Source organism: Rhipicephalus microplus, chromosome 3 (genome assembly GCF_043290135.1).
Source record: "Rhipicephalus microplus isolate Deutch F79 chromosome 3, USDA_Rmic, whole genome shotgun sequence".
Lineage (NCBI taxonomy): Eukaryota > Metazoa > Arthropoda > Arachnida > Ixodida > Ixodidae > Rhipicephalus > Rhipicephalus microplus.
In genome coordinates, this window is record NC_134702.1 from 257,468,946 (window position 1) to 257,489,932 (window position 20,987).

General features: G+C 45.8%; 1 protein-coding gene across 2 annotated transcripts in view; it reads right to left on the reverse strand.

Annotated features, from left to right (window-relative positions):
* The window catches only part of LOC119181018 (uncharacterized), a 219,213-nt gene that overhangs the window by 108,882 nt on the left and 89,344 nt on the right, over positions 1 to 20,987 (reverse strand). The window contains exons 1-2 of one of the 2 annotated variants that reach the window (XM_075890928.1): positions 17,606 to 17,849; positions 13,913 to 14,012 (exon numbers count right to left, since the gene is read on the reverse strand). In XM_075890928.1, the coding sequence (XP_075747043.1) occupies positions 13,913 to 13,976 (64 nt within the window). In that variant the 5' untranslated portion in view covers positions 13,977 to 14,012; positions 17,606 to 17,849. Of the gene's footprint in view, positions 1 to 13,912; positions 14,013 to 17,605; positions 17,850 to 20,987 lie in introns of those variants that run through there. The other variant, XM_075890926.1, reaches the window with a different exon arrangement.

Sequence of the window (20,987 nt, forward strand, 5' to 3'; positions counted from 1 at the left end):
ACCGGCGTCAGCGGAACAGAATAGGCAGCCTGTGTAGGGTGGCTAGCCTGGGTGACTGTCACCCGCAAGCCATCCACCACGCTAGGCGGCTTCATTCCTGAGCCCAAAGGTCACGCACCTGCGGATAAATCTCAGAGCGTTGTGTACCGTATCTCCTGCGCCGAATTGGGGAAATAAAGAAATTTTATGAATATAAAAATACTATATATATATATATACTTATTCAAAAACTACCCCTATTTCTTTCAACAACTTGCTATAACTAAATAAATCCACTTCGATAATCGATGGCACACAACCGAAGAAAAAAACACGTGTCAAGCCCTCCCCCCCCCCCCCCCAGAAATCAAGAAAAGAAAACGAAAAAGGCAATCGCACTGATTTACATTGCGTCCAAAAAAGCAAATTCCGAATCTGTTAGCAGAACAGATGCCGGGCTGACGCACTTTTCACCTCTTTGCTTTGTTCAATATGCTTCCATTATTTCTCTTGTCACCCGCTTCTTGTTCCTGTAAGTTATTCGTGTGTCTGAAATTTTCGGCTGGCAAGTGAACACCTTGCAGTGCGGGCCCCCTTTAGTGAACTCTCATGTTCATGAAGGAGCACATTCAGACAACGACATGTTTGGCTGACGTATATTCCTTTCCACACGTGGAAGGGGTTCCGCACACACCTTTTTCGCACTCAACGTACCTACTGTCATGTTTTATGTTACATCGATTTGTTTCTCGCGTTCCTTTCTTTTTGGCTAGCCTTTCTAATACCGGCTAGTCTTTCTACATTCACTAGGGTCTGCAAGACAGCAAAATCTTTTTTAAAGCAAACACCATAGTAACGAGAAGAATTGTTTTTATCGCCTTTCCAATTGAAAAGGCATGATTACTCATTAATGCTCTTCATGAGGATCCGTAATGCAATAATACCAGGGCCTTTGGAAGATCTCCAGGCTTAATAACGGGTGACCCAAGTAAAAAGACACAGCCTTAAATTCGACCAGCAACAACTCCGCAGAAAAAAAAATGAGCTGAATGGGAACTATGTGAGAGCAATTTTACTGAATTATTTTTCTTCAAAAAATCATGTGGTCGCATTACCACCTTTGAAAGTGCTGGCAAAAAGGAAAAGTCTGGCGGGAATAAATTATCCGTATGCAACCTTCGAACTGGGTATGGCGACACATTCGATTTTAAAGCATTATGTTGTTAATGTTCTTTCACCTGACGTCACAACTGAAATCATATTGCCACTAGAAATTGCCATTGCTCCGCGCAACGCGGACGTCGGGAACCATAGAAACGCTAACGGCACGACTACGAGTGACGAAGCCAGCCGCAATGCACGAGCCGGCCCTGCATGCGCCCGGTACTCCGCCGAACAGCCAACGCGCGTGAAGAAGAGCAGAACGAGTGTGCTCGAGGCAGAGGCTCACGAAGACTACCGCCCTTGGATCTTCTTGATTGCTGTGCGTCGTTCACTTTGGACACAAGTTCATCCTTAATAAACCGTGTCAATAGAACATCCTTGTTGTGAGGCTACATTCGCATTGTAGTATTGTAACGAATGCTACAATGTGAATTCGAATGTAGCATTGTAACGAATGCTACAGTAGTTACATTTTCTCGTGGAGGTGCGGGGTAGATGATTCCAAACCCCACGAGAGAGCGAAGTCCAAGCCCTGACCATCCCCAAGCCGTGGAGCTTACGCCGGTGCACCAATGAATCAGTCGCCGTATTAGAGCGGATTCACCAGAATTTCGACCACTTCCCCCTGTGCCAAAGGCATCAGCGACGGAAACAAGAAACACCACCACCATGACTAGCCAAGTTGCACCAGCACAGCTCATTGTCAGCCAACCCGTCATACCGAAGGTGTTCCATGGTGACCCGTTCGAGGACGCCGAAGACTGGCTGGATCATTTCGAGAGGGTGGCGAACTTAAACCAATGGAACGAAGCGGCAAGTTGCGCAACGTATACGTCTCTTTGGAAGACGCAGCGCGAGTGTGGTATGAAAACCACGACACATGTTTGACGTCCTGGGAAGATTTCCGGCGGCAGCTACTGTGTACGTTTGGCAACAATGATCGCCGGGAAAAGGCAAAAGCAGCTCTTCGTGCACGGAATTAACGCACAAATGAGACTGTCGCTATCTACATAGAAGACATGTCCCGCCTATTCAAGCAAGCTGATCCCAACATGACTGAAGACAAGAAGGTGCGTCATCTCATGCATGGGGTAAAACAAGAGCTGTTCGCGGGACTCGTTCGCAATTCGCCGCGCACTGTTGCTGAGTTTCGGTCGGAAGCAACAACAGTAGAAACAACGCTGCAGCAGAGAGCCTGGCAATACAATCGTGACGCAGCCTGTACATCAGCAGGGATCTTCTCGGCAAACGTTGTCGGTAATCTTGACAGTCTGCGGCAGCTCGTCCAGTCAGTTGTCAGGGAGGAACTACGCAAGCTGCAGCCACCCGCTTCACCGGAACTGTCTATTGCGTGGATGTTGTCCGAGAAGAAATTCGGCAAACCATACGGGAGCCGCAAAGGGATGCACCACCGACACGACGCATGGTAACTTATTCTGAGGTGCTCAGGCGGCCTGCTGTCCACTGTGCGCCAATCGAGACACCTGGTACTTACGCACCGACAACTCGTAGCCCGCGCCATATCGTAGAGACAACTCGCAGCGCGCCTCTTCCGACAGAGACAAGACCTCGGAAAAGCGTTGTATGGCGAGATGCGGAACGTAGGCCCCTGTGCTTCCACTGTGGAGAGGCTGGCCATCTTTACCGGTTTTGCCGATATCGTCAAGTTCGTCTTCGAGGATTTGTGGTCGACGCACCGTGTCCGCGAAACGGCGAAAGGCCGTCCGACATCGAGGAATACCTGTGCTCACGTCAGAGCTTTGACCTGCATCGTCGTCATCAACCGCGGTCACCATCCCCTCTACATCAGCACTCACCAAGCCCACGTTCCCTTTCAAACATACCTAGGCATCGTTCGCCTAGTCCAAACCCGGGAAACTGAAGTGGGCGACCTGTGGAGACGGGGCCGCTGGTGACTCGAAATACAAATATCCTCCACTACGACACCAGCATGACGACGACGACGACTGTCTCCAGGTAAAGAAGTGCAGTAATGGGAAGATAACTTCAGACTTGCCGTTGGTAATTAACGAACTAGAGCTCACGGCTTTAATCGATACCGGTGCGGATTACTCTGTGATAAGCTACGATTTAGCGAAGTGCCTCAGGAAAGTTCTGACTAAATGGAGTGCACCTCAAGTACGTATGGCAGGCGGTCACCTTATTACGCCTCTCGGCAGATGCGCCGCAAGAGTTGAGATACCAGGTTTCACTTACGTTGGTGACTTTGTTGTCCTGCCCGTATGTTCGAGAGAAGTTATACTCGGAATGAATTTTCTGCAAGCAAATGGTGCCATTATTAATTTGCAGAGGTCCAGCGTATCATTTTCGTCCGAACAAGCTATAAAGATAGCTCGAGCAGACGAGCAATACACCGCTCCACTGCGCATCGTCGATGATGATGTGACTGTACCACCGCAAAGCAGTGTAATGGTTCTAGTCAGAATGATACGTTTGGTGACAACGAAGGTGTGGCAGACAGCAACATGGATGTTTTCCTGAAAAGAGGCGTTTGTGTGGCACGAGGAATTATCCAGCTACGAAACGGGTATGCAGACATCCTCCTGACAAATTTTAGGAACGAATTCCAGCACATCGCAAAGCGGACAGCCATAGCTTTTCTTCATGAGGTTTGTGAAGCCAATGAAATATGCAGCCTTGAAACAACGTCAACGGATGTGAAACCAACATTGGACGTCTGCGACGCAATATCCGTAAATCCTAATCCTTCAGTGATCCAACGTCAACAGTTATACGACCTTGTACGGGAATTTGGCAGCTGTTTCTCCAGTAGTTCAAAGGTATGACGCACACTATTGCAAAACACAGGATCGTAACAGACGAGACAACCAGGCCGGTACGCCAGCACCCGTACCGCGTTTCACCAAAAGAAAGGAAGTCATCAAGAATCAGGGCAGGACAACAAAGTCACCAACGTAAGTGAAACCTCGTATCTCATTTCTTCTGAAGCATCTGCCGAAAGGCGTAATAAGGTGACCGCCTGCCGTACGTACTTGAGGTCCCCTCCATTTGGTCAGAACTTTCCTGAGGCACTTCGCTAAATTGTAGCTTATCACAGAGCAATCCGCACCAGTATCGATTAAAGCCGTGAGTTCTAGCATTTAATTTCGTTTAGTCACAGTATTCAGAAATTGAATACTGTGACTAAACGGGATGTATATCCCCGCCCGCGTATTGACGATGCATTAGACAGACTTCCGTGTGCCAAGTTCTTCTCATCACTAGATCTGAAAAGTGGATACTGGCAGATCAAAGTTGATGAATGTGATCACGAGAAGACTGCTTTCGTTACCGCGGACGGACTCTATGAATCCAAGGCTCTCCCTTTGGTCTCTGTTGTGGGCCAGCAACGTTCCAACGCATGATGGACACTGTACTTTCCGGATTGAAGTGGCAGTGTTCCTTAGTGTACCTTGACGACGTGGTCATCTTCGCCGCTACATTCGAGGAGCATATCAAGCGCCTGCGAACAGTGTTAGAAAAAATCAGTTCGGCAGATTTAACTATCAAGCCAGAGAAGTGCCAATTGGGTTTCGAAGCGCTTCGATTCCTTGGGCACGATGTCAGCGCCCACGGTGTGCGCAGTGATCCCGAAAAGACAGCCGCCATTGCAAGGTTCCCGGTGCCAGCAGACAAAAAGCCTGTACGGAAATTTCTAGGTCTCTGTGCTTACTATAGACGATTTGTCAGAAATTTCTCGCAGATTACAGAACCCTTGACGAAACTTACGAGAGAAGATGTACCTTTCCAGTGGGAAACAGAGCAACCAAGCGCCTTCAACGAATTAAGAAAACGGTTGCAAGAGCCCCCAATCCTTTCTCATTTCGATGAAACAGCTGACACAGATATACACAGAGACGCCAGCAACATCGGCCTAGGATGCACCCTAATACAGTAGCAGAATAGCGAAGAAAAGGTGATAGCATACGCCAGTCGGACTCTAACAAAGGCGGAGACCAATTATTCAGCCACTGAAAAAGAATGCCTTGCCATCGTCTGGGCCATCAGTAAGTTTCGGCCTTACTTGTATGGTAGACCATTCAAGGGAGTCAGCGATCACCATGCCCTTTGCTGGCTCGCCAACCTTAAGGACCCGTCCGGATGACTAGGAAAGTGGAGCCTCAGACTGCAAGAATTGAACATAACTGTTGTATACCGATCTGGCAGGAAGCATACCGACGCCGACTGTTTGTCACGGGCACCTGCAGACACAGCCCTATCAGATGAAGAGGACTTTCCATTCGTGGCTGTTGTCGAGACTTCTCAGATAGCCGAAATTCAACATGCGGACGAAGAATTGCTCCCGCTCATCAAACACCTGAAAGGAGCTGACGTCCAAGCACGTCGTATATTTTCTCGAAGCCTCGCATCGTTCTGCTTCCGCGGAAATAACCTCTACAAGAGAAACTTTAAGCCCAACCGTGAAAAGTTTCTGCTTGTCGTTCCCGCAACTATGCGGCAAGAAATATTACAAGGGTGCCACGATGAGCCTACGTCTGGACATTTGAGAGTCACTCGAACGCTTGCACGAATCAGTCAGCACTATTATTGGCCCAAGCTATTGTCGTCAGTACAGCGCTATGTCTGAACATGCCGCGAGTGCCAAAGACGGAAAGCGCCTCGTGCTAAGCCAGTGGGCCTTCTGCACCCGATAGACCCACCGAAAGCACCTTTCCAACAAGTTAGAATGAACCTCCTTGTACCATTCCTGACATCTTAACTTGGCAAGAAGTGGATCGTTGTAGCGACTGATTATTTAACGAGATACGCGGAAAAAGACTCCTTGAATCGAGGAACTGCAGCTGAGATCGCCAAATTCTTTGTACAGAACATAGTGCTACGGCATGGCGCTCCGACTGTTGTAATCACCGATCGCGGACCGGCTTTCACGGCAGAACTCATGGAATGCCTGCTGAACATGACCCACACTGTACACATGAAAACTACCGCATATCACCCTCAAAGCAACGGCCTGACTGAACGCCTTAACAGAACCCTAGCTGACACGATATCTATGTATGCGGACGTCGAACACAAAAAGTGGGACGAAATTTTACCATACGTCACCTTCGCCTATAACACCGCCGTACAAGAGACTACCAAGATTACCCCGTTTCAACTAGTTTACGGTCGTGTAGTTACCAGAACACTGGACGCTATGTTACCTATAGATCAAGATGACTACCCTTCTGATCTCGATGACTATATAGAGAGAGCGGAGGAGGCCCCCCAATTAGCAAGGTACCGAATATGTCACCAACAACGAATCGATGCCGACCGCTACAACCGAGGAAGACGTGAAACACGGTATGAAGTTGGTGACAAAGTGTAGATATGGATTCCAGCATGACAACGAAGCCTGTCTGAAAAACTCATTTGTCGATATTTTGGTCCTTACGAGGTAGCACAGCGACTCAGCGACCTCGTTTATGAAGTCAAGCCTACAGAACATGGGCATTCCGAACGACGCAACCCCACCGAGCGTGTACACATTGGCGCATGAAGCCGTACTTCGACCGGTACAAGCCACCCCACTTGCTTGCTGTACAATCATTTCACTCTTACAAACCTTCCGAGACGAAAACGCTGCATACATTATCATCGAAAGCATCGGCGCGATGCCTCTTGAGAGGGGGGATAATGCTACAGGAAATTGCCATTGCTCTGCGCAACGCGGACGTTGGGAACCAGAGAAACGCTAACGGCACGACTACGAGCGACGAAGCCAGCGGCAATGCACGAGCCGGCCCTGCATGCGCCCGGTACTCCGCCGAACAGCCAACGCGCGTGAAGAAGAAGAGAACGAGGGTGCTCGAGGCAGAAGCTAACGAGGACGACCGCCCTTGGATCTTCTTTATTGCTGTGCGTCGTTCACTTTGGGCACAAGTTCGCCCTTAATAAACCGTGTCAATAGAACATCCTTGTTGTGAGGCAGCTACATTCGTTACAATATATTACTTCTACAACTTAATCAGGCGTAGGAAAGAAGCAATAAAACACTTGAATTCAGCCAATTTTCGTAAAAATCGTGGCAGCGTTCCAGCTGTAAACCCTTTTTTGCTTTTTTGCTCGTTCACCTACTATTTGCTATAATGTTTTAAATGTCTATAAACAAGCATTTATTGCGAAAATGTTAGCGAAATCGACAAACAGTGACTTTTAGAGGAGATTCAATCGTAAATTAAGCATCAAAGCCTTCGTGCTTAAAATACATAAGATAGTTCATTATGTGACCAAATGCCTTTTCTTTGGATTCGGAAAATTTTATTTCTGTATATTTCGTTTAAAACGCAAACTAATTTTGATATGCGCAACTAACGTCAGGGGTAGGAAGTAGCGATGTCTGTCTTCCCTGTAAAACACGTGCTGGTTCTTGGTGCTTTTTCGGACTTGCTTGGGTACCACGTCAGTTATTAAAGCAAGTTCTTGGTAGGTTGTTTCGCATCGACGTATATATATTATAACCAACTTGCTTGTGTCTTTTCGTAACTGCTCTTTGTGGCGCCCGGAAAGTAATGCCGACAAATGAAACATGGGTAACGGTCTTCATTTAGTGACTCTGCTTCATTTTGTCTCCCACTGACGCGTGAATCAAATTGTTTCTTGTTCTCGGGTGCTTGATACTCGCGAAAGAACAGTGCTTCATGTTTTACCAATAATAAAAAAATGAAAATTACGACCTCTGTTACGTAGACGTTTTGTCTTTCCAATTTTTTTCTTTGTGATATATAGTCCTGTGTCGACACCATAACTGTTTGTATTGAAATACGCTACCTTACCAATCAAACCGGCTTTCTCAGTTGAACTTCACTAGTATGGAGAACGTTGTAAGGCCAACATGAATGGGAGAAAAAGTGGACGGTCTCAAATGGTGCAGTTGTGGGGTCCCTTTAACAACTAGTGCCATGGCGAATCACGAACTGAGCCTAGTTTTTTTTTACTCGGCTGCTGACCCGCAGGTGGCGGATCGAATTCCGGTGGCGGCAGCTGCATTTCCGATGAAGGCGGAAATTCTGTAGGCCCGAGTGCTCAGATTTGTGTGCACGTTAAAAAACCCCAGAAGGTCATAATTTCCGGAGCCCTCCACCACGGCGTCTCCCATAATCATATGGTGGTTTGGGGACGTTCAACCCCACATTTCAATCAATCAAGACTGCGAAGCCAGAGTGTAAGAAAATGAAGTTTTTTTAAATGCAGAGCATTTCTTAGTTGCCTCATGTCACTTGTCGTCGGCGTCCACAACCCCACTGCGCATGTTCGGCTTGGCTCGACCCGCACACCTACCCGAGATAAACGCTGCCCGGTGAGTTCCAAACTATACCCAATTACACAACATTCACGAGATACCACCACCACTGTGCGACGTATTAACTGGAGTTCCCCCGGGGGGAAGATGCGGGTGGCTTTTTTCTCTGCTGTCCTCTTGCAAACGCATCTTTTGGAAGTCTCGCATTAAGGTCACGAAATCACTGAATGGAAAGCCAAAGTCCTCATTCCTTTCACAGTTAGATGATTGACCAATTTCTCACAATGTTGACGTCATCTTTGTGATTTCTGGCCTGGTTCCTTTTCCACGCTTCTATCGCCTATGCTGAACCAGTTTCGTTTCGCTACCAGTATCTAGACTTAAAAACTTCTCAACTTTTTCAACAGCTGGCCCTCCAGGTGCGCATTCCCTTCCTGTAGACAGCGCAGTGAGCTATTGTTCTGGGTGCACATTCTTGTGAGCAGTATGACACATCCACCTGCAAGCTTAACAAATTCGACTTCCTGGAACAAGGTGAAAAGGTGGATGGGCATATGCAAGAGTCATTGTGATGACTGTCGACTCGTGACAGCGTTTGCTATGGCGTAAAATATGGGTCCGAGCACAGTTTTGAAGCAACTTTTGAAGTTATCGGCGAAGTTTGAAGTTCCTTGTGGTGCCCACAAATCGACGCCTTACAAGTGCATCGCTGACGCTGCATTGGTTGTGCACATCAAAAGTTATTTTTCAATTTAAAGAAAATTTACAGAAATAAAATTTTCCACATCAAATAAAAATGAATTGGATCACAACTATTTTAGGTATTTTTAGCATGACGGCCTTGATGCTTAATTTATGATGTAATCTCCCCAAAAGGTCAATTTCGTCAATTTTGAGATGTTTCTCAATAAATGTCTGTCTATAGACGTTTGAAATACATTTAGCAAATAGTACGTTAATTGCTAAAAAAGCAAAAAATGTTGTACGCTTGGAACTTTGCCACAGGTTTTTAAAGAGTGCCTGAATTTGCGTGTTTTCATGCATATCTTGCACAGTGCATGAGTATCGTGCAAGATACGCATGCGCTGTGCGTACTAGTGCTGTCTCCCACCATCTGCCGACGTCAGGGCTAGTCTCTATAAAACCTAACAACAGCTATCAATAAACTCTCTTTCTGTTCCTGCTTTAGCCTACTGATACAGTTCATAAGCCTAGTTAGGCCGTAGAAGTAATATATGGTTTTAGTTGTGACGTCACGTGAAATAACAATGACAACATAATGCTTTAAACTCAAATGTGTCGCCATACCCAGTTTCAAGGTTGCACACGCATAATTTCTGCCCGCCTGCCTTTTGCTTTTCGCCAGCACATTTGAAGGGTGGTCCCATGACCACAAAATTCCTAAATGCGAAGCATTTTTAGCGAGCTATGGCGACCTCGAGCGTATCTATCTATCTATCTATCTATCTATCTATCTATCTATCTATCTATCTATCTATCTATCTATCTATCTATCTATCTATCTATCTATCTATCTATCTATCTATCTATCTATCTATCTATTTATCTATCTATCTATCTATCTATCTATCTATCTATCTATCTATCTATCTATCTATCTATCTATCTATCTGTCTATCATACTATCTATCTATCTATCTATCTATCTATCTATCTATCTATCTATCTATCTATCTATCTATCTGTTTACCACATACGACCTTTAGCTCTTCTGGTGCTTCCGATTATTATATCAATACCGAACTCGGCATGGCATAACATTGCTGTATGAAGAACATATTTGACTAGTCATAACGTGAAACTCTTGACATGTATGTCATGATTTCCTTTTCATAGTTCCTGTAGCTCTTGCGGTGATTTCGTTCACATGGTATGTTGCAAAACTGGTATGGTATGACAAGATTGCATGGCGAACACAAGCGACAGACCCTAACATGAAAATCATGACATGCGTGTCATGTAACAACATGACTACATTCCACGCTCATGATGCGCTCGCAGCCGTTTTGCTAGCGTCACATATACCAAATTTGGTATTACCGTACGTAAATGGATGACAAAGGTATGTGACTGGTGCAAACATGATAATCAAGAGATGTGTGTCGCGTAACAACTTAACTACTTGTTACGCTCATGATGCACTCGCGGCCATTTCGCTAGCTTCACTTATACTGAATTTGGTATTACGGGATGTGAATAGATGACAAAGGTATGACAATACTGGTGCAAATATGATAAACATAAGATGCGTCTCATGTAACAACTTGATTACATGTAACGCTCATGATGCGCTCGCGGCCATTTCGCTAGCTTCACTTATACTGAATTTGGTATTACAGGACGTGAACAGATGACAAAGGTATGATACTGGTGCAAATATCATAAACATAAGATGCGTCTCATGTAACAACTTGATTACATGTAACGCTCATGATGCGCTCGCGGTCATTTCGCTAGCTTCACATGTACCAAACTCGGTATTACGCGACACAAACAGACGACATGGATAAATGACACAAACATTATAATAACGACATGCGTGTCATGTAACAACATGACTTCATGCCACACTCATCATGCGCTCACGGCCAGTTCACTAGGTTCACATGTGTCAATTTTAGTATTACGTGACGCCAATTGGTGACGAAGGTATGTGACAGGTGCAAACATGATAATCATGCGTGTGATGTGAGAACATGACTGCACGCCACAGTCAATGCATAAATACATTTCGACGTGACACGGTGAGCGTGCTCCCTGGTGTTCATTTTGTCGCGTCACGCCGGCGTTGCCGTGCCTGCAGGCGCCGGTCTTCCCATATATTCGCAGGCGCGCGCCGCGCAGCATTGCTTTGGTGCATGTGCGTTTGAGCGCGTCTAGCGTCCATTCGTCACGAAAAGAGGGAGACGTAGTGTTGTCTGGGTAACACATTGGCACAAAATGTAGCATGTGGCATTTAGCACCGGTTGCCATCGGGCCGCGCCGATGGACACTGGTCGCGCCGGTCCCACCTGGCGTCAGATTATTGAGCGCTCGCGTTTCGCTAACGTAGCGTCGCTGTGCCCAGCGTGCGCGCGCGTCAACGCTACGTGGGAGTATATTGGGTCCTTCATGATGCGCTCGCGGCTGTTTTGCTAGCGCCACATATACCCAATTCGGTGTTACGTGACATCAATGGATGACGAAAGTATATGACTGGTGCAAGAATGATAATCCCGACAAGCGTGTCATGCAAGAACATGACAACATACCACACTCATAGCGTGCTCGCGGCTGTTTCGCTAGCTCCACATATACTAATTTTGGTGTCACGTGACGTGCATAGATGACGAATGTAAACGACACATCCAAAAATGTTACTCATGACAGGTAAGTCATGTACGGCATCATATACCTCAACCTCATTACATTACTTGCGCTGATTTTAAAGTGACATTTCATCCTTTCTCAATCGTGCTTCACGTATCATCAATTCCCGCTGTACATAGGATCTGCCACTTTTTTTTTCAACAAAGTACTTCACTAAACTTTCTTATGGCTACTTTTCAGCTCAACTTTTTTCATCGTAATCACTGGTGGCCGAGTTTTGGGCTGGGACGTCTCACTGTAATGGCCTAAAACGTCCTACACGATGCCGGGGGTTAGTATTGTAGAAAAAAGGGAATTGTATAGGGGCTATGGTAGCACCGGTACTTAGTGACTTTTTTCTAGGATCGTACACTTAATTTTTCTTTTTCTTCGCAAGGGGTAAGGTGAGTAATTAGATATGTAGACGATTACATAGTGTTAGTTACCGCCCATAACGATGCTGGTTTCGGTAGCACGGTTCCAGCTATTGTTGGAAATTGTTTTCATGATGCCAATGACCTTAAATTCAAACACGAGAAGCCAGTTAACGGTGGTCTCATATTTTTAACTTGTATGTATTTTTTACACGTAATCAAGTATGTTGGTTGTACACACCAAGAACCAATAAGACGTTGCTGTCATATCAAAATGCATATTCTAAGCTCACATTAATAGAGCAATCGTATATTCATGTTGTCGTTCGGCACTGGTAATCATGCTACTATAAGGCCGAAGAAAGCCTTGCACTCAAGGAGAGACGCTTGATCAATGCCGCATACCCGTCAGATGTGACTATAGGCTCATGTGAGCGGCTGCTGCTGAGCATCTAGGGTAATAGAAAACAGCCAGAATTTGCTGGTAAGAAAGCCATGCCCCACATCCATCGCGTGTCATGCAATGTAAAAAAGGTGGCCAACTTTTACGGGGTCAGAACGGTGTTTTCGGCTGCGTGCAAGTTGGCAAGAGTATGTGCAATGACGCACAAAAGTAGGCGCATGCCCCGTAGTAAGTGCCCTGTTAATATATTCATTAATTGTACAGGTTTGGTCTACAAAGTACCTCTGTTTTGCGGCTTTTGCTACGTAGGACTGACGGGACGCTGCTTCAATGAAAGGCCGAGGGAGTACAGAATAGCCATCCCTTCCCACACGGGTGGACACGTGGATTTGCACTGTAGGCGATGCGAATGTACGCTGACCGTAAAAGATACAGCAATCCTGTACAAGTCAAACAACAAAATGTAAAGGGAAATTGTGGGGCCTTCTTCATTGCTAGAAGGGACAAATGCGTAAGCATGCCTTCGTTGACTGCGTCCTGGCAGCACTTCTTGGTTGGTTTTAGGTCTTTAAACACAGTAGTATTTTAGGACACTCCACTGCATTTTCTGTTTTTGTCTGTGTGCGTGCTTTTGTTGACCTTCATTAGATTGTTATTCACCATCTACAGTATCTTGGCGTTGTCAGTGTAAAGCTTGATATGTACGATTATCCTGCTTTATTTTTTTTATATACACGCATGTGTCAGGCTGTTGTCTATTCTTATAGAGCAGAGCCGCTTTGGTGTTCCGTCTACACAGTTGAAGTTTGCGCCAGTGTTGTTCACTCTCCTTCGTCGATGTCTTTTTCGCGCAACTCAAGTATGTGTTAAAGAATGCACCAACTTGTCCAAACTTGATTGATTGATTTATTGATATGCGGGGTTTAACGTCCCAAAACCACCTTATGATTATGAGAGGCGCCGTAGTGGTGGGCTCTGGATATTTTGACTGCCTGGGGTTCTTTAACGTGCACCCAAATCTGAGCACACGGGCCTACAACATTTCCGCCTCCATCGGAAATGCAGCCGTCGCAGCAGGGATTCGATCGCGCGGCCTCCGAGTCAGTAGCCGAGTACCTTAGCCACTAGACAACCGCGGTGGGGCGACTTGTCCAATCTAAAGTTTTATTGCTAAATTACGTCCGTGACGCTTTCCAATAGCACCGCCTCGTCAGGTTGTAATATCGAGCATGTGCAACTAGAAAATTGTGCACTGCTTCTGCACCTCATGGCGAGGCTCTGTATTTGGAGGGAACCTGTCGCCCCTCAAGCAATCGAAGTACGTGTGCGCTGCAATGTGAAGCAACAAGTACTCACTGAGGAGCGCTTTCTCGTCCTGTTTGTGCAGCCGTGTGTTTTCGTACCGCGGCGCTGTCACCATGAGGTAGTATCCCAGGATGGTAAGGCCCCTAGTCAACTGCGAAGAAGACTACATGATATAGCTTCACTCTGTGTCAAAATAACTAACACAAAACATGGCAACAATGATCATATGCAGACTAAGGAATGATTATGTAAAAACAAGAGCTGTGCCACGCGTTAAGGACAAACGGCCAGCCATACGCTAAATGTTTCATCTTTTTAATGAGCGAACGTGACGTAGATTCCGCTTCAAGGATCACATAAACCCTCGAGTATGACTATGTGGACCACCAGAGAAAGTCTATGCCGTGAAGTGGTGCACTTTCTGTTGTTTCGAGTATTGATGTGATCGCACGCAGTCATGTTCCATATTGCGCGAAGGAATCGCCAATTCAAGACATAAAAATTCCTCTTTCGAGCATTTTTCGCAGCATACTTAGAATAGAAAGCCTGCATATTTTCCTGCCCAATGATGAAGAAATTTGTGCGAATACGCATGCACACACGCATGCACACATATGTAATGCATGTGTGTGGCATGTTGACTGCTATTTGAATAATGACTTGCACCTGGACTCCTGCACAACACAAATGCATAGCCTGCGCAACTCATCTGTTGCAGGTAACTGCGCATATCACGGATGTTAAGTCCAACACCCTGAGTCAACAAGAATTATCAGACACAAAGTCTAAAGACTGTCATTGCGTGCTGCCTGCGTCAGAATGCCGAAATGGGCGGAGTAAGAAACAAAAGACAAATGCACACGCACATACCATGACGCAATTACATCACTTTTGTTCCCTTGATTTTTAGATATGCGTGAATGTGTCACATCTGTGCTGCTGTAACAATATCGAGGCTCGTTAACTAACTCGATGTTACTTATTATGCCACTGCAGAAGCCGAAAGGGCAAGATGACTGCACCGTTTACATACGCAAGTGTTTTATACCGGAATCTGCCACGATTTCCTGACTTATTTCCTCAAGAAAAAGCCGTCGACAAAATCCGCAGGAACAGAATACAAAGAAAAAGGTTCCGTCAACGGCAGTCGAACCTCCTTCCTCTCAGTTCGTGGCAAGCGATGGTGGGCATGCAATTGTAATCGCCACAGCCACTTTTTTTTCTTTGTTGCCTGTTCTTAGATAAGTAAACCACAATAACATATGCTATTACCAAAAACTAACTGTGTCGGTCTGCCACAAACGAGCTCAGGGACCACCCTCAATGTGCGTCATAACAAACAGTGCCAGCTGATCCCGCGCCGTGATTCAAGGCACCAGCAACGGCCGCTTCTCCAGAGCATACGCTAATGCATCTCATCTGCAAAGAACTGACGTCTTGAAATCGAGCTTCCGGAAACATGGAGAGAATTCGAGAACCTAACGCGACTGCCCCCGACGCCCGTCCGTCTGTGCATTAGAGCATACTAGCAGGAACTATACTCGGCAACAACTTTTCTTCGCACTGAAAGGAAAGCTATGGAGCTAAATCACGTGCATCCTACCACTAGTGAACGTAGTTACAAAGTAGCGGCTGTATATTGAACGTGCAATATAAGCGTTCCTCCTTTATTTTCTACGTAGAGATATTTGAGGCAGCACGCAGCTCACACCAGTAAGGTATTCGTATTTGCTTTAGTTTCTCTGTTGTGTCTTCGCGTTTTAAACTTGAAGCGTTTCTCAGCGAATTTTGGTGGCTTTCAGCGTATCTATCTATCTATCTATCTATCTATCTATCTATCTATCTATCTATCTATCTATCTATCTATCTATCTATCTATCTATCTATCTATCTATCTATCTATCTATCTATCTATCTATCTATCTATCTATCTATCTATCTATCTAGCCACCTACGACTTTCAGCTCTCTTGGCCGTTTCAATGACGTTATCGATAGCAAAACTGGTATGTCATATCATGACGGTATGGCGAGCATGAGTGACTAGTCATCACATGAAAATAATGACATGAATGTCATGAATCTCATGACTTACATGTCATGATCTTGCTGTCCTTGCGGTGGTTTCGTTCACGTGGCACGTTGCAAAACTGGTAGTGTATGGCATGACTGCACAGTGAACAAAAGTGACGGACCCTAACGTGCAAATCACGACATGCATGTCATGAAACTCATGAGTCACGACTACACACCACCCTCATGGTGCGCTTGTGGTCGTTTCACTAGCTTCATTTATACAAAATTTGGCAATACACGATGTGAATCGATGCCGAACGTATATGGCTGGTGCAAACACGATAATCATGAGATGAGTGTGATGTAACAACATGACTACATGCCACGCTCATGATAAGCTCACAGACGTTTGCTAGCTTCACATATACAAAATTTGGTATTACGTGACGCGAAAGGAGGATGAAGGTAAATGACGCGTCCAAACATGATAATCATGAAATGCCTGTCTTATGTGAAACATGATTACACGCTACGCTCATAGCGTGGTCACGGCCGTCTCGCTAGCTCCACTTATATAAAATTTGGTATCAGGTGACGTGAATAGGCGACGAAGGTGAATGACATGTCTAAACACGATAATCTTGATATGCGTGCCACATGTAAAACATGACTACATGCAACGCTCATAGCGTGCTTGCTGCCGTTTCGTGAGCTCCACATTGCAGTGAAGCTCCAAAGTGCAGTGCACATTTCGCCTGGGAGTCCACACCGAACGTCATTGTCTCTGCAAAGGCAATCTGTGCCAATACCAGCAAGCGGGCCCGCCTGACGCCATCATCTCAATGACGTCATGCAAACGGCGCCATCCAGTCTGGCGAGTCTTACGCAGTGCGAGACAACACCACTCGTCCTTGAATGCAATCCAGCGCAGCGGCTCTTGACTGGAGGATAATGACGCAACCCAGTGGCGGGTCCCCATCGAAGGATTCTGAGGCGACCTGACGGCAGTTCTGATTGGACGTTGATGACGTAAAGAATCACTCGGGGCCTATAAAGAAAGGCACGGCGCTTCGCCAGGCAGCTGACCTATGCGTCAGAAAGAAGCCGATCTATGCGTCCGAGAGAAGGCATCTCGGCTCTTCGAGTACCTAAGCTGTCAGCCCCAGTGACGAATATTTAACACCTCTGTTTCTATGCTGCACATAAGCCTGGCCTTTCAATGTCGTCTTCTCCACTCGTCTATCACCTCTGCGGAGAAACAGTCGCGAGCTGAGAAACACACGCTACCAAATGGCTGGTGACCTTGCCATCGGTGAGTTTCGGAGCAGTGGCGCCTTCGGGAACGTGTTTGCGTCGCACTTCGTAACAGTGGATGGCAGCTGTGGGATCGGCCGGCGTCAGCGATATCGATGTGGCGAGAGCCTTATGTTTCCCCTCAGTTCACCAGACTGCTCTAGAACAGGTTATTTACAAAACGGCTGTGTAAAGCATTAGTTTATTTAGAGAAGGGCTGTTTGAAGTATTAGTAAGTGAGCTTTGATAGTTTTAGGCCAAGTCAGAGTGCTTTGAAACCAAAGTCAGTGCGCAGGGTGTGAACACAGCAGTGGGAAAAATTGCTTGCGCGTCTTGCTAGTCAACTTATTGTGGGTACGGCAAGTATATTCTTAACAGGGGCAAACAGCAAGAGGCTAGTGTGAACGATGGAGAACCTTAAAGTGAAGGAACTCACCTAAATTTGTGAGGATCTTGACCTTACTTTGGCCGTATGAAACGAAAGCTAGTGATCCTTGAAATCCTGAAGGGTGAAGGAATGTCAGCTGAAGAAGTCGGTGAGGCCTGGGCGGAAATCAAAGCATGCCGTGAGGAGGCTGAATGGCGAGAAGTAGAAGTTTGCGAACATGAAGAAGCAGAAATGCGCGAACGTCGCAAGCGTGAGTAGGCCGAAAGACAGGAGCACCTCGAGTTGAAAAGAATAGAACTGGCAATCCTACAGTGTTCGCAGGAGCCTAGTGTAGCTTTCGCGACGGTTCAGGTCAGTTGTTATCAAATTCGGGACCGACTGCCACCTTTCGTACTAGGCGAGGACATGGCAAAGTATCTCGTCATGTTTGAACACGTCACCGAGCGAAATGCTTTGGAGCGGTCTCTTTGGGCGCAGAACCTGTTAGCTCTACTTTCCGGCGAAGTGTCCGACGTGATAACGTACTTGTCGAGGGAAGCATTTAAGAGCTGTGACGAGGTTAAGGATGTGCTTTTGAGACATGATAAGTTGTAACCCGAGGCTTTCTGGCAAAAGTTCCGGTATGCAAAAAAGGTGAATGAGTCACGCGTTGACTTCGCGTTTCGTCTTAAAGCCGATTTAACGAAATGGCTCAAGGGTGAAGATGTTTATGACAATCGCGATAAAGTGATAGAATGCATTGCATTGGAACAATTCTACCGCTGCATCGAGAATGACCTCAAACTTTTGGCTGCAAGACAAGCTTGGCGAAGTACAGCTAGACAAGGCATCAGAGTTGGCTGAGGAGTATTACACTCGCCGAAAGTTGCATAGTAGGGAAGTGTGCGTTCAAAAGGATGAAAGAGAAGAAGGCCTTTCAAAAAACCTGATAAGCGGAAACCCAAATCATACCATGATTTCAGGAAGGACCCGTATTTTATGAAGGATACTGTAGGGGAAGGGCAAACGGAAGCGGAGAAACCGAGTGATGCTCGTTAACAACGCACTGATACCACACGAGCGTTCGAATAACGGAAGCCGCTATTCCGCTACAACTGCAAAAAAGAAAGGCACATCGTGGTAAACTGTAAGCAAAAGTTTGCTTTCACAACAATCCGAGAATCGGAAAAGAACATGCGGTTTTTAGAATCGTATCTCCCAGAAATTAGTATGAATGGGAAAACGTGTCAAGCACTTGGAGATTCAGCGGCAACCATGGATGTTGTCCATCCTTCGTTTGTGCCTCCGGATGACTTTACATGAGAAATGAACGTCTTATCCTCGCCTTCATTTATCATTATTCATGTTCAAATATTTGTTATGCCGGCTTACCGTATTTACTGGCATAAATTGCGTTCTCCCGTAATTTGCACAGAAACTGATACGCAAGAAGCCAATCAATGAGCTAGCACTGCGAGGGAAAGTACAGGAATTCAGAGTGTCGCTACAGAACAGGGGCCGAATTCACAAAGCTTTCTCTTTGGCTACGCATTTTCTTAGCCAAAAGTTCTCTTATCCGGAGGGATTACTATAGCGCGGGTATGAATTTAACTTATTCGGCACTTAAGAGGGCAAGGAGGACACACGATAGCCGATGAAACGACAAGGAAAGAAAGAAGTGTGTGCCGATAATATCAAGGTAGCACGCAAAGCGTCTAGCATGGAGAGTATACGATGATAGCCAATGATTTGCTGCATCTAAGTTTCAGTTCCGTGAGCGTCTGCTACAGCGCTTACGGGATGCCGCGTACGTTGTAATAGACGTTTTGGTGGGCTGTGCAAAGCCAAGCACTCGCCTTTAATTAACGACTGTAGCTAAAAAAAAATAATTGCTCGATGGCCTTAAGCCACCGAGCAATCCATGCACTATCTCGCCAAGTACAAGTAAACAACACTCCAGGCGTACCACATAAATGAAACCACACATAAATCGATGCATGCAATGTTTGAAAATGTGCCTCGAATGTCTTCCCCTATTTAACGCGACCAGTTACCTTACATTTCATTGAAGCTGCGCTGCTACTTAACTAATTAGATGCAATCTAGCACGGTATAGTGGTGAACGTAAGGGTGCTTCGTACCTATAGTCAAAGGTAGCCTTTGTTACAATATTCTTATTACAAGACACATGAACGACTTTGGTGCCTGCAGACGAATTGTGCGGAAATAGATAACAGCAGTAATCAAATGAAATTGTGAGCGCAATTTCGCTGGTTCCATGCACCGCAGCATTTTTATAAAGCCGGAATGCGAGAACGTGCATACGCTTACGCTTAGGTTTATGTCTACGTAAAATGAGGGAGACTCGTCGGGAGGTGTCTCAGTGCTAATGCTTTTCACAAAACACGGTGCAAATATTTCGCCCAGCGTTGTTTGAGTGCGCAAACGAAGCAAGGGACGTGTATACGAGTCTTGAGGTCGAGAGACGTTATCACACGTGCGAAAAGGATGAAAAGAAAGAGAGAGAGAGACTCTCGTTTCGGCTTCGCGAAAACTTGAAATTGATAGATAATAAAGACAATTTTCTGGCCCAGCAGACGTCAGGGAAAGTCTCCGCAAAGCAGCGTCAGATGCTTGGAGAGCATAAAAAAGTGGAGTACGCGTTATATGGGAGTGACAGCCACTCAGAAAGCGAGATGAAGCGTGACTGTCCTTAGGTGTGAGAATCAATGCTAATTAAGAGAGTTGAGTTAATGAGCCAAAACTTTCCTAAATAACGATAATGGAAGCAAACTGAGCATTCATCTAGTGAAAGTGACACTAGTGACAGTGAACTCATAATAGTTGATTAGCGTTGTCACAGGCCGATATATATTTTTATTTTCTTATCTATATTTGGCAGACTATGAGAAGGTAGCGTACGTTAGAGCCGGCTATCCCAACGTCATGACAGTAGTATACAAGAGTAAATAGCGCACGGTTATACAGTCACACGTGGCGGTTTCTATCTTCTAGTAACCTTGGGAAAACGCATTCTAACTATTTTTTCTATTTTTGACAAAGTTTCACGGGACGTTTTTGCATTTGGCTTCATTCGAAGGAATGACGATATATCAGCAATAGGGCGCACACAAGCACTGCTGCAGTGGACGAGCGGTTACAGTGCTCAACTACAATCTAGGAGGTGCTTGGTTCGATTCGCAGAATCACTGAGAACTTTTTTTTTTCAAGAGTTTACCCGGCCTGACATTATGCGTGGTGGCGGGTACTAGTTTTTTGAGAAGTAGGCTTTCGCACTTGCTTCTTTCACTCTCCTTTTGACCCGAAAGCGCTGTACTGTGCTCCTTCAAAAATAAACAATTCAGGGTTCATAATTTTCTCCTCCATCCTCTCTTATCGCAAAAGTGTCCAGTGCTGAAATACCAATATCATACCTGGTATATTACTTTTT